Source organism: Nymphalis io, chromosome 4 (genome assembly GCF_905147045.1).
Source record: "Nymphalis io chromosome 4, ilAglIoxx1.1, whole genome shotgun sequence".
Lineage (NCBI taxonomy): Eukaryota > Metazoa > Arthropoda > Insecta > Lepidoptera > Nymphalidae > Nymphalis > Nymphalis io.
This window is the reverse complement of record NC_065891.1, coordinates 8,882,480-8,896,000: the sequence shown is the minus strand read 5'-3', so window position 1 is coordinate 8,896,000 and position 13,521 is coordinate 8,882,480. Positions and strand designations below refer to the sequence as shown.

Genomic DNA, 13,521 nt, shown 5'->3' with positions numbered 1-13,521 from the left:
ATATGTATTTAAAATGCCACTTAATGAAATAATTGTTTTATTATTATATTTTAAAGTAAATATTAAACATCTCTTAAACCATAACTGTAAACCGTAACAGCCTGTGAATGTCCCACTGCTGGGCTAAAGGCCTCCTCTAAACATCTCTTAGCCTTAACTTAATCCCCAAAGGACTGGTACATAAATTTCTTTGAATATTCATATACAACGAATAGAACAGCTGTTGCTGGTATCGTTCTTACTAAAGTTGGCTTGAGACCATTGTAAAGTGCCAGCACTCCTGTATCGAACAAGTGAAGATTTATTAGTAAATATAACTTATGTATGTTTATAGCATAAGAATATACAATTGTAGCAACTTGGTTAAAATAGTAAATAACAAACCTTCTTTTTGAACAATATCCAAACCAACAGTAAGGAATTTCTGACTTTTATTTGATATTTGTATTCTTGATTTAATAACATCAGATGGGAAAATAATTGTCCACAAAACTAATCCTCCAACTGCACCGGATATCATAGTCTTTACAAAACCTATTTCATCCTTTGATTGACCGGGTTTTGCTAATAATTCTCTTGTGCCTGAAAAATTTAATGGGTACAGAAATAAATATTTCTTCTTAAAATGTTTTTGCATGTTTTAATCGTGAAATAAAAAAAAAATTATACATATATTTTTTTATGTATCAAGCTCAATGTTAAAAAGTATAAAAATTTTACTTTATAGGACTTAAGCACAAAACCATAAATATTAGCTAATATTAAATTATTTTATACCTTCATATCCACCAAAAAAGAAGAAGTAGCCTGGCATTTCCCTCATGATTGTTGGTACAAGACCTCGAAATAAACCTTGTATTCCATATTGTTTGAATATTTGTTGAGTCAACTGTAGTGGAGTTATCTTTACCTAAAAACATAATAGATATTTAAAAAAAAACTTCTTTCTCTAAACTGTACTTGAAGTTAAAAAGCATATTGTTTATTGGCCAAAAGTGTAAAATAATTGCATTTTTATTATTGTTTACATCAAAGCTATTCAAACTATTTAATTTTTAATTATATATAATAAAAAAGTATATATAGTTTAATAATGTTTTTACATAATCGTAACACTTTATTTTTAATATAAAACTACTTATGGTTAAAATTAATAGTATAAGGTAATGACAGTATAATTATTGCAAAGTAAAAAGTATATAAGCTTTCTGTCTTTCTTTGTTACAAACATGATTGGAAAAAGTGAATGATTGTTATGTAAACTGACATAGAATGATGAAATAGGTGATTTATATTAGTTGCATCATCTAATGTAGATGTACTCAATCTGTAGCCCACCGGGCTTTTCTGGTTGGCCCGCCTGCTTTTACTGTATTGTCGACTGTATTTTAAACTTCAAAGGTCTTTTTATCAACTAAATCATTAGAATTAAATTACTGGTGGTAATGACTGTTTAAAACATCATGAAATGATTGATAAATGTTTAATTAAATTATATTTGTAACAATCCCGAAAACAAATTTTGTGACCCCTATAAATAAAAAGTAGAGTATCACTTTTTTTTTTTTTTTTTTTTCCCGCTGGAAAAACGCATTTATGCGTTTCCCCCACTTGAAGTGGGGAGGTATGTGGGGCTCGCCGCCGCTGAAGGCGCCGGAATACCCACCAAAAAACCAGCGATACCCTCACCGTCTTTTCGGGGGACGCCACGGGATCGCTTGCGCATACTACCGTGACGTCCCGAAAAAAGTAGAGTATCACTGATCTAACCTATGTCCAGAACATTTATAGATGTTAGATGATGCAACTATATCATTATTAACATGTTATGAGTGAAGAGAACAACACAATATAATGATTATATTGATAGAAAAAATAAACTATTAATGAAATATATTTAACGAAATACCCAAAGGAGAGTCATCATACAGCTGTTTGTGAGCCTTGGATGTTAACTTCTCTCATTGCCTGCAGTTGACACTTGATTAACTCTGTTGGGCACAGTGTAAAAGAAGAGAAAAAAGCTGCCAGGAAACCCGCTGATGCATTGCCCACCATTGACAGTTCATCGACACTCTGGAAAAGTTATTATTTAATGAAATATTTTAACATATTAATATTTTTATTATTTAAGTATTATTACCTCCATTCCCATCACATTACACACAAATTTTTGACAATAACCATATGCTGCAAATAATACAGAATTCTCAGCAACATTTGCCATTATTGCGGGTGTTGTTCCTGCATACAGCCCTCTTATTATACCATCATTACGGAGAGTTTGTTTTAGGCAATGAAACATTCCTTTGTAAAGATGAGGAAATGTTTGCATTTTTACTTTCACTGTATCCAGAGGCTGTCCAACATACACAACTGCTATCCCACCTATTAAATATTAACCATTCATTAACTAAGAGATGATAAACATTAATTTATCAATAATAACATCAGTTTGTTACATTATTACATAATTACCTAATGACCCAGCTGTGAAGTCTATTAAACCACTTTTTAAATTTCCTTTTGATCCAGATGAATGAGCCATGCTGAGATGAGCTAAAATCAAATTAAAGAGGTTTTTAACATTGCTATCTAAATAAAAAAAAAATATCAGTTTTATTGTTTAAAATATATTGCAAATGCATTGTTTTTGTGGTAGTAGTAGTACTAATAAGTACTTTTGAAAATCCAATGACTTGCAAAATAATATAAACTTTTCATAATTTTACTAATTATTTCACAAGACCTGATATAATCATTAATATATTATTGTTATATCAAGCCATAATTAATAATGTTATCATTTTATAACAAAAATATAATTTAGTCACCTTGTACTTTTTCATATACCGTTTTAATAAATATGTCAATTACAAATATTAATTTTATATTTACAGTTAATTTAATTTAATCAAAGTTAAAATATTGTTAATAAATGAGTATTAGAATTATTTTTTAAATTTTCGATAAACTTATCGAGGTTAACTGTAACTAAAGATAAGATTTAATAAAGTGTGGACTTACTGCTTACGGATTTAGAACACGAGGATTCCTTAGAATTTAATTATTTCAATGTAAGCAATAGCTTTTTACATATAATTTATTTATTTGTCTCAATAATCCGCCTATAATTTCGTCTATCTGCACGTTATTTTAAGTATTATACAGTTCGTGCCAACCTCACACTAACGCGTTTCACAATTGACTATTTTTATTTTATATATTCTAAACAGTGTTCTCAACCTAAAGCCAGGCAGTTATCGTACCAGGGCCGTAAAATTATCGTATATGAATCAAAATTATCGTACATCAGGATAATGATTATAATACATAAAAAAAAACAATAATATATTGCTTTATAGTGTAAGCCAAGTAGTAAAGTATAATATAATAATATAGATACATATGAACAATATTTAATGTATTTTGTTTTCTCATATGTACATTGATTTTGTTTTCATTTTTTAACAACTGAGTCTTTTCTTTGTCAAGTTGGCAACATAGTCTTAAAAGGCAATATAATTATAAGGTTAGGTAGGTTTTTTTATTTAATAATTTATTCAAAGGATAGAGACAATTGAAAACAAGCATATTTTTCAAAATTCTAACTCAATCGTAGACAGAGAAACTGATAGGTCAAGGGGCCGTGAAGCCGCGATTGAGACAGAGATAGTTTTAGTCTGTTAATTTATTAATTAAATTAAATGTAAAATTTAATGACCTCATTTTGTTTTAATTAAATCCTGAAAATTATTTATCTCCCAAAACAGGGAATGAAGTTACTATAGCAACATTATACGCACCATTGACAAACTATCTCTGTCTCAATCGCGGTTTCACTGCCCCTTGGTCTATTAGGTTCTCTGTCTACAAAACCAAGATATCGATATCGATCGCTGATTGGCAGGCAGTAGCAACCAATGAAAGGATTGCGCCATGAAGCGGCTGCAATTGCTCCTAAGAAAGAAATGAGCAAATAGATGGCGCTGGCAGTAAAAAACAATTGTAATTGTTATTGGTTAGTGTAATTATCAAATTTTACATCATAATGGCAATTTTATTTTTTTATTTATATTAAAATTGGGAAACATACAATAAATTCCACATACATTATACAACAATTAACTCGTTCACACACCAATCAAGTTTTCACTTAAAACTAATTCATAAATGGCCGTAAACAAGCAATTTAGTATAATAATTATGAAGATTCAATAAAGAACAGTTAACAAACAGCAAAACAATAAAATATACATATATTAAAAAAAACAATGACTAAATTGACAGATGCACACTAACTCTCTTTTAAAATGAGCGTATAAGAAAACATGTCCTAGTCATTAAACTTCCTATTGTAGCTCTTACAAGAGCGACATAAATTCGTTTTGACATAATTGGTTTGAGTGGAGGGTAAGTGGAATAAAGCACTATTGAGTGAGTTCACCTTTTTACATCTAAAGTAAATTTTGCTTAAAAGATATGGACTTCACTCAAGTTGTGTATTAGTTTAAATAAAAAACTTTGATCTCGCAGTGTACGACGATCCAGTAAGGAAATCATTTTAGGCGGATTATGATTCAGAGTAAAACATTTAGAATTAAGATATTTAACGAATTTATGTTGATTTTTTTCTATTATATTAATATAAATTTTATATCGTACAATCTACGTACGTTAGTAGTGTACCATCGTACGTAGTTATGAAATTATCGTATTCGTAACAGCCTGTGAATGTCCCACTGCTGGGCTAAAGGCCTCTTCTCCGTTTTTGAGAAGGTGTGGAGCTTATTCCACCACGCTGCTTCAATGCGAGTTGGTGCAATACACGTGTGGCTGAATTTCAGTGAAATTAGACACATGCAGTTTCCTCACGATGTTTTCCTTCACCGTAAAGCATGAGATGAATTATAATCACAAATTAAGCACTTAAAATTCAGTGATGCTTGCTCGGGTTTGAACCCACGATCCTCGGTTAAGATTCACGCGTTCTTACCACTGGGCTATCTCGGATGTTTGTTACAATTATCGTAATTGTACGATAATTATCGTACCCAGGTTCTAGATCTAGACTCTAGTTGGAAAGTCGTGTGCCGGAGTGTCGACCGATTGTTTTCATTTGACTGTCGTTAATAGAGAATAGAGATAAAATAGATACCTCTGTGGCGAGTGCACAATGCGTCTAAACGCAGCACAAACATCACCTGATCAACTACGTCATGGATCAGGTGATGTTGCAGTGGTCTGATGTATGTCGTCACACGTATGGATACGCCCCTTCGGCAATATGGTCGCATGCGCATCTATTGTCCTCGCAGCGACGTCACACGCTTGACCACACCCCCAGCAAGATGGCCGCATGCATCGCTTTTGTTTTCGCCTAGGAGGAGGTCCCAAAAGTGGCAAGCACGCGTGGTGGTCATCGTGAGAGGGGAATGCCTATATAAGCGCTGTTGTTGTTGTTTATTCAGAATAAATTAATTATTTCAACTATTTTTACTGTGCGCTCTAATGTAAACATTGTTGACTTGTCACAATAAATAATTCTTAAAGTCTGCCGGAGTTTTTAATTGGTGGTTAAGCTGCGATCCTCTTCACTGGTGACCCCGACGTTTGAAGAACGAAGAAGAAGAAGACCTTTCAAGATGTCAATGCCGGACGCTCCATTATCACGTGACGCCACAGCTGTTACCGCCCTTCCGGCCACTGGAGAAACGATGCGAGTTGGAGTGAGAGTACCTGTATTCAACCCAGATGATCCAGAATTATGGTTCGCACAGCTCGAAGGTCAATTCACCCTGTCCGGCATCCGAGAAGACTCCACGAAGTTCTATTACGTACTAGCGCAACTGGAACCACAGCACACGGCGGAAATAAGGGACCTGGTCGTAGCTCCACCTTCCACCGGCAGGTACGACAAATTAAAAGCCGAATTAATACGGAGGCTGTCAGCTTCACAAGAGCGTAAAATAAAACAACTGCTAATGCACGAGGAACTCGGTGATAGAAAGCCCACACAATTTTTACGGCATCTACAACACCTAGCTGGGCCAACTGTTCCAACCGATTTTATCCGTACCATCTGGTCAAGTCGACTCCCAACGCATTTGCAGACGTGTATAGCAGCGCAGCATACGAAGATGAGCCTTGAAGACATGGCAGAGCTTGCCGACCGTATCAACGAAATCGTTCCAGCAACATTGCAAGTGTCCGAGCAAGTAGCCGTGCCAGTAGCCGGTCGAGTAGCCGGGCAAGTAGCCAGTGCATCTAGTTCCACTCTAGGAGTACCAAGTACTAGTTTCGAAAGCCTGAATCAGACCGTAGCTGAGCTGAGCAAGCAGATGGAGATACTTAGCATGCAACTTAACCGAAGACAGCCACGATCCCGCTCACGATTCGACATAGACAGATCGCGACGACATTCCCGCGCACGTTCCCGCTCACAAACAAATAACTACCCGTACTGTTGGTACCATTATAGATTCGGCGAGCGCGCACGCAAATGTATTCAACCGTGTAGCTACAAGAAGATGGGAAACTCTCAAGGCAGCCAGTAGTGGCGGTAGACGACTGCCTTACAATTTCGGGCCGCCTGTTCATTACGGATCGCAAGACCAAAGTGCAATATTTAGTTGATACCGGTTCAGACCTCTGTGTCTTTCCAAGATCCGCTGTTCGGGAACCTAGAAACAAAATGGGATACGAATTGTTCGCTGCAAATGGGACTATCATTTACACATATGGCTTCCTCCCCTTAACGCTGGATCTAGGACTTAGGCGCGCTTTCACGTGGCGTTTCGTCGTAGCAGACGTCTCAAAGCCCATCATCGGCGTCGACTTTTTAAGTTTCTACAACCTGCTAGTCGACTGTCGCAACCAGCGCCTCGTTGACGGTGTTACCACACTTGCTGTTGCACTCCCGAAACAACGTTCTACGGAAACAATTTCCTCAGTCCGTACGACTTTAGAAGATACATCTTATCATCGCCTGCTTAGAGAATTCCCAGAAATCACTCGCCCTGCTGGAAAGCCGCACATCACCAAACACTCTACGGTGCACCATATCCGTACCACCGATGGACCACCGGTATCTAGCCGCCCGCGACGGTTAGACCCGGAAAGACTAAAAATTGCTAAGCAAGAGTTCGATGAGATGTTACAGAGTGGCACAGCAAGAAGATCTGACAGCCCATGGTCATCACCGTTACATTTAACTAAGAAGAAAAACGACGGGTGGCGACCGTGCGGCGATTACAGAGCCCTAAACGCCCGTACAATTCCCGATAAGTACCCTATCAGGCACTTGCATGATTTTACGTGCCAGTTGACAGGCAGTAAGGTCTTTTCAACCATAGACCTGGTTAAAGCTTATCATCAGATACCAGTATACGAAGACGACATTCCGAAAACCGCTATCGCCACTCCTTTCGGGCTTTACGAATTCCCGTTCATGACGTTCGGTCTTCGTAACGCCGCACAGACCTTTCAAAGATTCATGGACGAGGTACTGCGGGGCTTAGATTTTTGTTATGGGTACCTGGATGACATTCTAGTCTTCAGCAGCAGCAGTACCCTTCATCAAGAGCATCTCAAGTTGTTGTTCCAAAGACTAGCAGAATATGGAGTTCTAATAAATACCAACAAATGTACTTTCGGCAAAACGCAAGTCCAGTTCCTGGGCCACAACGTGTCAGCAGCAGGAATACAGCCGTTAGAATCGAAGGTTGAAGCCATTCAGAACTTCCCGGTACCCAAGACGCTAAAAGAATTACGAAGATTTTTAGGTATGATCAATTTTTATCGCCGTTTTATACCTAATGCTGCAAAAGTTCAGGCACCGCTCAACCAACTCCTCGTTGGGCCTAAAACGAAGGGATCGCAGCCTATTAACATGACGCCTGCCCTATTAGAGTCTTTCGAACTGTCTAAAAAGCAACTTTCAGAAGCTACGCTTTTGGTCCACCCAGATCCCCAAGCAGAACTGTCCATACAGACGGACGCTTCAGATACAGCAATAGGGGCTGTGCTGCAACAGTTCAAGAACAATGAATGGCAACCCTTAGCATTCTTTTCGAGGAAGCTAAGTCCATCACAGAAAAAGTACAGCCCATATGACCGAGAGTTATTGGCAGTGTATGACGCAATTAGACATTTCAGATTTATGGTGGAAGCTCGGACATTTTGTATCATCACGGACCATAAACCACTTACGTTTGTCTTTGCTAATCACCGAGAGAACAGTTCGCCACGCCAGTTTCGCTACTTGGACTTTATAAGCCAATTCACCACAGACTTCAGATATATAGCTGGTAAAGAAAATATTGTTGCAGATGCCCTTTCGCGTATCGAGGCAGTTTCTATACCCTTAGATTACCACTCCCTGGTCAAAGCACAAGAGGCGGACAGCGAGCTACAGGACCTGCTGAAAAATGGGTCTGCGCTTAGGTTGAAGAAAATACGATTAGAGTCAGAGCCAGCTCTTCTGGTATACTGCGATGTCTCTCAAAGTAATCCTCGACCATTCATCACACCTTCATATCGCAAGCAGGTATTCGATTCGCTCCACAATTTAAGCCATCCAGGAGCCAAGCCTACGGTCAAGTTAGTTACAGAGCGCTACATTTGGCCTGGTATCCGCAAAGACTGTCGACAATGGGTAAAGGAGTGTCAACAATGTCAGCAAAGCAAAGTGACCAGACACACTCAAGCTCCGCTACAAGCCTTCGAAAGCCCTTCCGCACGTTTTCGACACATCCACTTGGATTTGATAGGTCCTTTACCTTTATGTTTAGGTTACAGGTACTGCCTAACCATCGTGGACCGCTACACAAGGTGGCCAGAAGTCTACCCACTACAAGACATCACCGCCGAAAGCTGCATTGCTGCCCTTTCCAGTGGTTGGATATCACGGTTCGGGTGCCCCGAACACATCACCACTGACCGTGGTCGGCAGTTTGAGTCGGGCGCTTTCAAAGAACTGGTCAAGCTCATCGGTGCCAACCATCATACCACAACGGCATATCATCCGACAGCTAATGGTATGGTAGAAAGACTACACCGTCAATTAAAAGCCGCAATTGCCTGTCATTCTACTCCGAACTGGGTAGAAGTGTTACCTTGGGTATTACTAGGTATACGCAGCGCATTCAAGGATGACATTAAAGCTTCAACGGCCGAACTTGTCTACGGGGAACCACTGCGGTTACCTGGACAGTTCTTCTCATCAGCACCCCCAACCATCGAGGACATCACCGAATTCATTGGTAGAATCCGAACACACGTCAATAAATTAAGGCCACAACCATCATCTTGGCACACAAGTTCTAATCAAACTTTTTACATACCAAAAGACCTTATGCTTACCTCGCACGTATTTATCCGGCAGGGTCCCCATCGGAAACCCCTTCAAGCACCTTATTCAGGTCCATACAGGGTGCTGCGACGCGAGGAGAAAACCTTTGACATCGACGTACAAGGCAAAACGCAGCGAATCAGCATAGACAGACTGAAACCAGCTTACATACTCGCTGAGGACCAGACAGACCAGAATATCAAAGTTCAGGAGAAGTCTGATGCCATCCCTGCCAGTAAAACCAGGAGTGGTAGAGTGGTCAGATTCCCAAACTACTATCGCCCGTAGTCACGGTCTCGGCGGGGGAGTAGTGTGGCGAGTGCACAATGCGTCTAAACGCAGCACAAACATCACCTGATCAACTACGTCATGGATCAGGTGATGTTGCAGTGGTCTGATGTATGTCGTCACACGTATGGATACGCCCCTTCGGCAATATGGTCGCATGCGCATCTATTGTCCTCGCAGCGACGTCACACGCTTGACCACACCCCCAGCAAGATGGCCGCATGCATCGCTTTTGTTTTCGCCTAGGAGGAGGTCCCAAAAGTGGCAAGCACGCGTGGTGGTCATCGTGAGAGGGGAATGCCTATATAAGCGCTGTTGTTGTTGTTTATTCAGAATAAATTAATTATTTCAACTATTTTTACTGTGCGCTCTAATGTAAACATTGTTGACTTGTCACAATAAATAATTCTTAAAGTCTGCCGGAGTTTTTAATTGGTGGTTAAGTTGCGATCCTCTTCACCTCATTTATAGGGCGTTTGCTAGGAAATGAACGAAAACACGAATTTATTTATTTATTTAGGTACACAAACAAAATATAATCATGACATACATTAAAATTACGAACTTACTTAAGCTAGGTTATATTCCTAAACATGTGTGTACACGGCATGCTCATTAAAATAATATTAATGCAGTCAGTTGCTCTTTATATAATAATCATTAAATTAATAAATTATTTGATTAAAATCATGTAACAATAATAAGTAATAATAAATTAAATATTTATTTAAGATGACAAAAAAAAAGTTACAAAACATTAAATGAAATAAATGACTATCGTTGTAAATTTAAAGAAAAGTTAACAAGAAATTAGGCGTAGGCAATAAATTAAAAATTTGTAAATTTTGAAAATCATACACAACAGAAAATATGTTTGGTGGGTTAGAAATAATACCAATAATACAAAAGATAATAAAAATAATATAACCTAATAATTGAAAAACAAAAATAATTCAATATATCGGAATAAATGAAATACGTTGAGTAATGTAGTTTATGTATGTAGTTGAGTAATGTTTATAATAAAAATTGTTTGCAAGAAAACTTAATGTTATTATGATTTTTATATTAATTTGATTCAAAATATATATTTGTACTTACTTTTGTCATTGCGCAAAAGAGAAAAAGTGGACTAAGCCATTTTTCGAATTGGAACACCTATTTTATAACTATATAACTATAACACAGATTACTTTACCGGTCCTTTATATTTTTTAAAAGTTCGCATCGGTGCACTTGTTTCATCATGAATATTTAACTAGAAGAGTGCAGTTACTGTTATTATGGCGTGATCTTTTAAAAAGGTAGGGTTTCCGTGCGTTGTCATTCGGGGTGAGGTAGGAAAGGATGGAGCTAATGGTCCACCACCTAGCCAATCACAATCAACCATTGTGATTTTGACCATTTATTTACCCACTTATATTTACGTCTATTTCAGGGGCATGGCACTTTCTTTGAACAACTAGGTCGAAGCCATCTGATGAAGTTGACCACTTCAAAGGGAAACGTTGTCGCTTCTAAGCTTGAGATTCTTACGGAAGTTCAAGACTTCAACGGTAAATTATATACATCAGTAGCGCTTCGTCCTCAACTCGACCCTAGGGATCCTAGAGCCACTATTCTTTTGTAAAGGGGGCTACCCCTTTACAGAAGAACTGTCAGAAGTAAGCAAAGACGAAATCGTGATGGCTTTGGGGTAGCTTAAAAATGGAAAAGCCCCGGGGAAGATGGAATTACGACGGAGCTACTAAAAGCAGCATGTTCTTTAAAAAAGGAGACGAAACCTTTTTGAAGAACTACAGACCTATTTTTAATTCTTTAGCCATGTCTGTAAGCTGTTTTCCAGGGTCGTCACAAATCGCTTCACGCGTAGACTTGATGAGTTTCAGACCCCGGAATAGGCTGGGTTTCAAAGAGGGTACGGAACCATAGACCACATTTACACAGTGTGGCAGATTATACAGAATACCGAAGAGTATAATCCGCCCATGTGCTTAGCATTTTTGGACTATGAGAAGGATTTTGACTCTATTGAGACCTGGTCTGTTCTGGAGTCCTTACAACGGTGCCAAATCGATTGGCTATACATACAAGTGCTGAAAGGTCTTTTTTTTTATTTCCGCGGGGAGGGCAAATGAAAAATTTTGATTTACAAATTTATTTATTATTATTTGTTATTTTGGTGTACAGTTTACAACTTTTTACAGTTACAAATTACAGCTTAACGGCATAATTACCCTGGCAGTAGTATTTGTATTATTATTATTTGCCATCACGATTTCGTCTTTGCTTACTTCTGACAGTTCTTCTGTAAAGGGGTAGCCCCCAAAATATATATTATTTACATTACAAATTTCCAAACCAAAAGCGGCCTGCAAGACGCTGCTGCTATGACCGTCAAAGTACAAAATCAGTAGTCTGATCCTATCCTCTTGCATCGAGGAGTGAGTGAGTGGCAGCTTCTTTATGTAGTAATTCTTTATGTTGTCTATATTATCCCAACCAAATTTGTCAAGATATCAACCGCGATGGCATCTCTCCAGATGTAAGACGAGTCCTTGTCTTTCTTCTTCTTTAAAGAAATCTCTTTCTCTAATTCTTTAAAGAATCTTTAAAGAAATGAATTAAAACCATCTTAAAGCACCCAGAAATTGAATAAAGAACAATTCAACAATAGCATTTATTACCGCATGAGATTATAACGAGAAATACATTAAACGTGGTTCAAGACTTATCAATCCTAACTATAACTCGGTGTAACGTCTACCCGTGAACCAACCTACTGGCCTACAAACACGAATAAGAAACAAGAATTAGTTTACTTCGTAGTTAGGAAAGCAGACCTACCAGGTTCTAATTTGAAATTCTACTCCTGTTACTATTTAACCTCGGACCACTGCCAGGGTAATTATGCCGTTAAGCTGTAATTTGTAACTGTAAAAAGTTGTAAACTGTACACCAAAACAACAAATTGGCCACACATTAGAGAGTAAGAAGACTTACTTGACTGCAAAATACATCTATTTCTGAAGTCACCCAAGCAGTGGAATTATTCAATAATTGCATACTACAAGCAGCACAGGTGTCCACTCCTAACCTTATCAAATACAGATAAGACAAACACTTTTACCAAAAGTCCATTCTCGAATTAATTAAGGCAAACGTCAGGCAAGAAAAATATGGCAGACCACAAAATACAGACAAAACAGAATTCAACCGACTTACCTCAGTACTAAAGAATGCCATTACATTTAATAGACGCCGAGATATATGAATTCTCGGTACAAGCAACAGACTATTAATTAAAAAGACCAATTATCCACCAACCTCTTATAAAAAAAACGATAGCAGATTGACCAAAAGTGACTAAATAGAAGCGCAGCTTTCACAAAATTTAATAATGAACGTCTCCATCGAGAACTAAACATAAACACTATGAGCTGATTCACTACAAACTTATTAAAACCAGCCAAACTTACTCTTAAGGAACCTAATGAAAAAAACATCTAGTACAAGCTTAATTTTTGGCTCAATTACAGACAACATCGCATTGATCTCACATTCATGGAGAGCTAGGCTGACTGGAATCAAGTCAAATTGTATAATTAACACAATAACATACAAATGGTTAATGTTATTTTTATTTCTTGTTATATAGCTTAAATAAAATTATTTAAAAAAAATATTGTTGTTTCTTCTATATTTCTCGGGGCTTAATGTTGTTACTAAGTAATATTGGGCGCCTCAAACTTACATACATATTACATGATACAACATTATCAATAATTTAGATATTTTGCTCAAATTTTAATTTATATGTTTATTACATAGTTGTGCGTTAACGCATATGCATATATGCATAGCTGTAAGTGTTATTGAAT

At 37.6% G+C, this 13,521-nt stretch overlaps 3 protein-coding genes across 4 annotated transcripts in view; 1 reads left to right on the top strand and 2 right to left on the bottom strand.

Annotated features, from left to right (window-relative positions):
* The window catches only part of LOC126781635 (uncharacterized), a 96,881-nt gene that overhangs the window by 31,823 nt on the left and 51,537 nt on the right, over positions 1-13,521 (bottom strand). The gene's annotated exons all lie outside the window — the stretch shown is intronic.
* LOC126781636 (mitochondrial ornithine transporter 1) lies at positions 21-12,708 on the bottom strand. 2 transcript variants are annotated; one of them, XM_050506572.1, is made up of 7 exons: positions 12,644-12,708; positions 2,479-2,559; positions 2,144-2,388; positions 1,930-2,076; positions 778-910; positions 385-582; positions 21-280 (listed from the first exon to the last, which is right to left on the bottom strand). In XM_050506572.1, the coding sequence occupies exons 2-7, from the start codon at positions 2,546-2,548 to the stop codon at positions 159-161; spliced, it is 915 nt and encodes a 304-aa protein (XP_050362529.1). In that variant the 5' UTR covers positions 2,549-2,559; positions 12,644-12,708; the 3' UTR covers positions 21-158. The 2 variants fall into 2 exon arrangements, with proteins under 2 accessions (XP_050362529.1, XP_050362528.1); XM_050506571.1 differs by lacking the exon at positions 12,644-12,708 and adding an exon at positions 3,028-3,192.
* LOC126781912 (uncharacterized) lies at positions 5,646-6,557 on the top strand. The gene has a single exon (XM_050507034.1). It carries the CDS (start codon positions 5,646-5,648, stop codon positions 6,555-6,557), a length of 912 nt encoding a protein of 303 aa, XP_050362991.1.

Bases quoted from the DNA above. Each gene is read 5' to 3' on its own strand.
- LOC126781636 (XM_050506572.1), bottom strand. From the start codon at position 2,548: ATGGCTCATTCATCTGGATCAAAAGGAAATTTAAAAAGTGGTTTAATA. The intron at 2,077-2,143 runs GTAATAATACTT...TAACTTTTCCAG, and splicing joins GTAATGTGATGGGAATGGAG to AGTGTCGATGAACTGTCAAT. The intron at 583-777 runs GTATAAAATAAT...TAAATTTTTCAG, and splicing joins CTTTTTTGGTGGATATGAAG to GCACAAGAGAATTATTAGCA.
- LOC126781912 (XM_050507034.1), top strand. From the start codon at position 5,646: ATGTCAATGCCGGACGCTCCATTATCACGTGACGCCACAGCTGTTACC.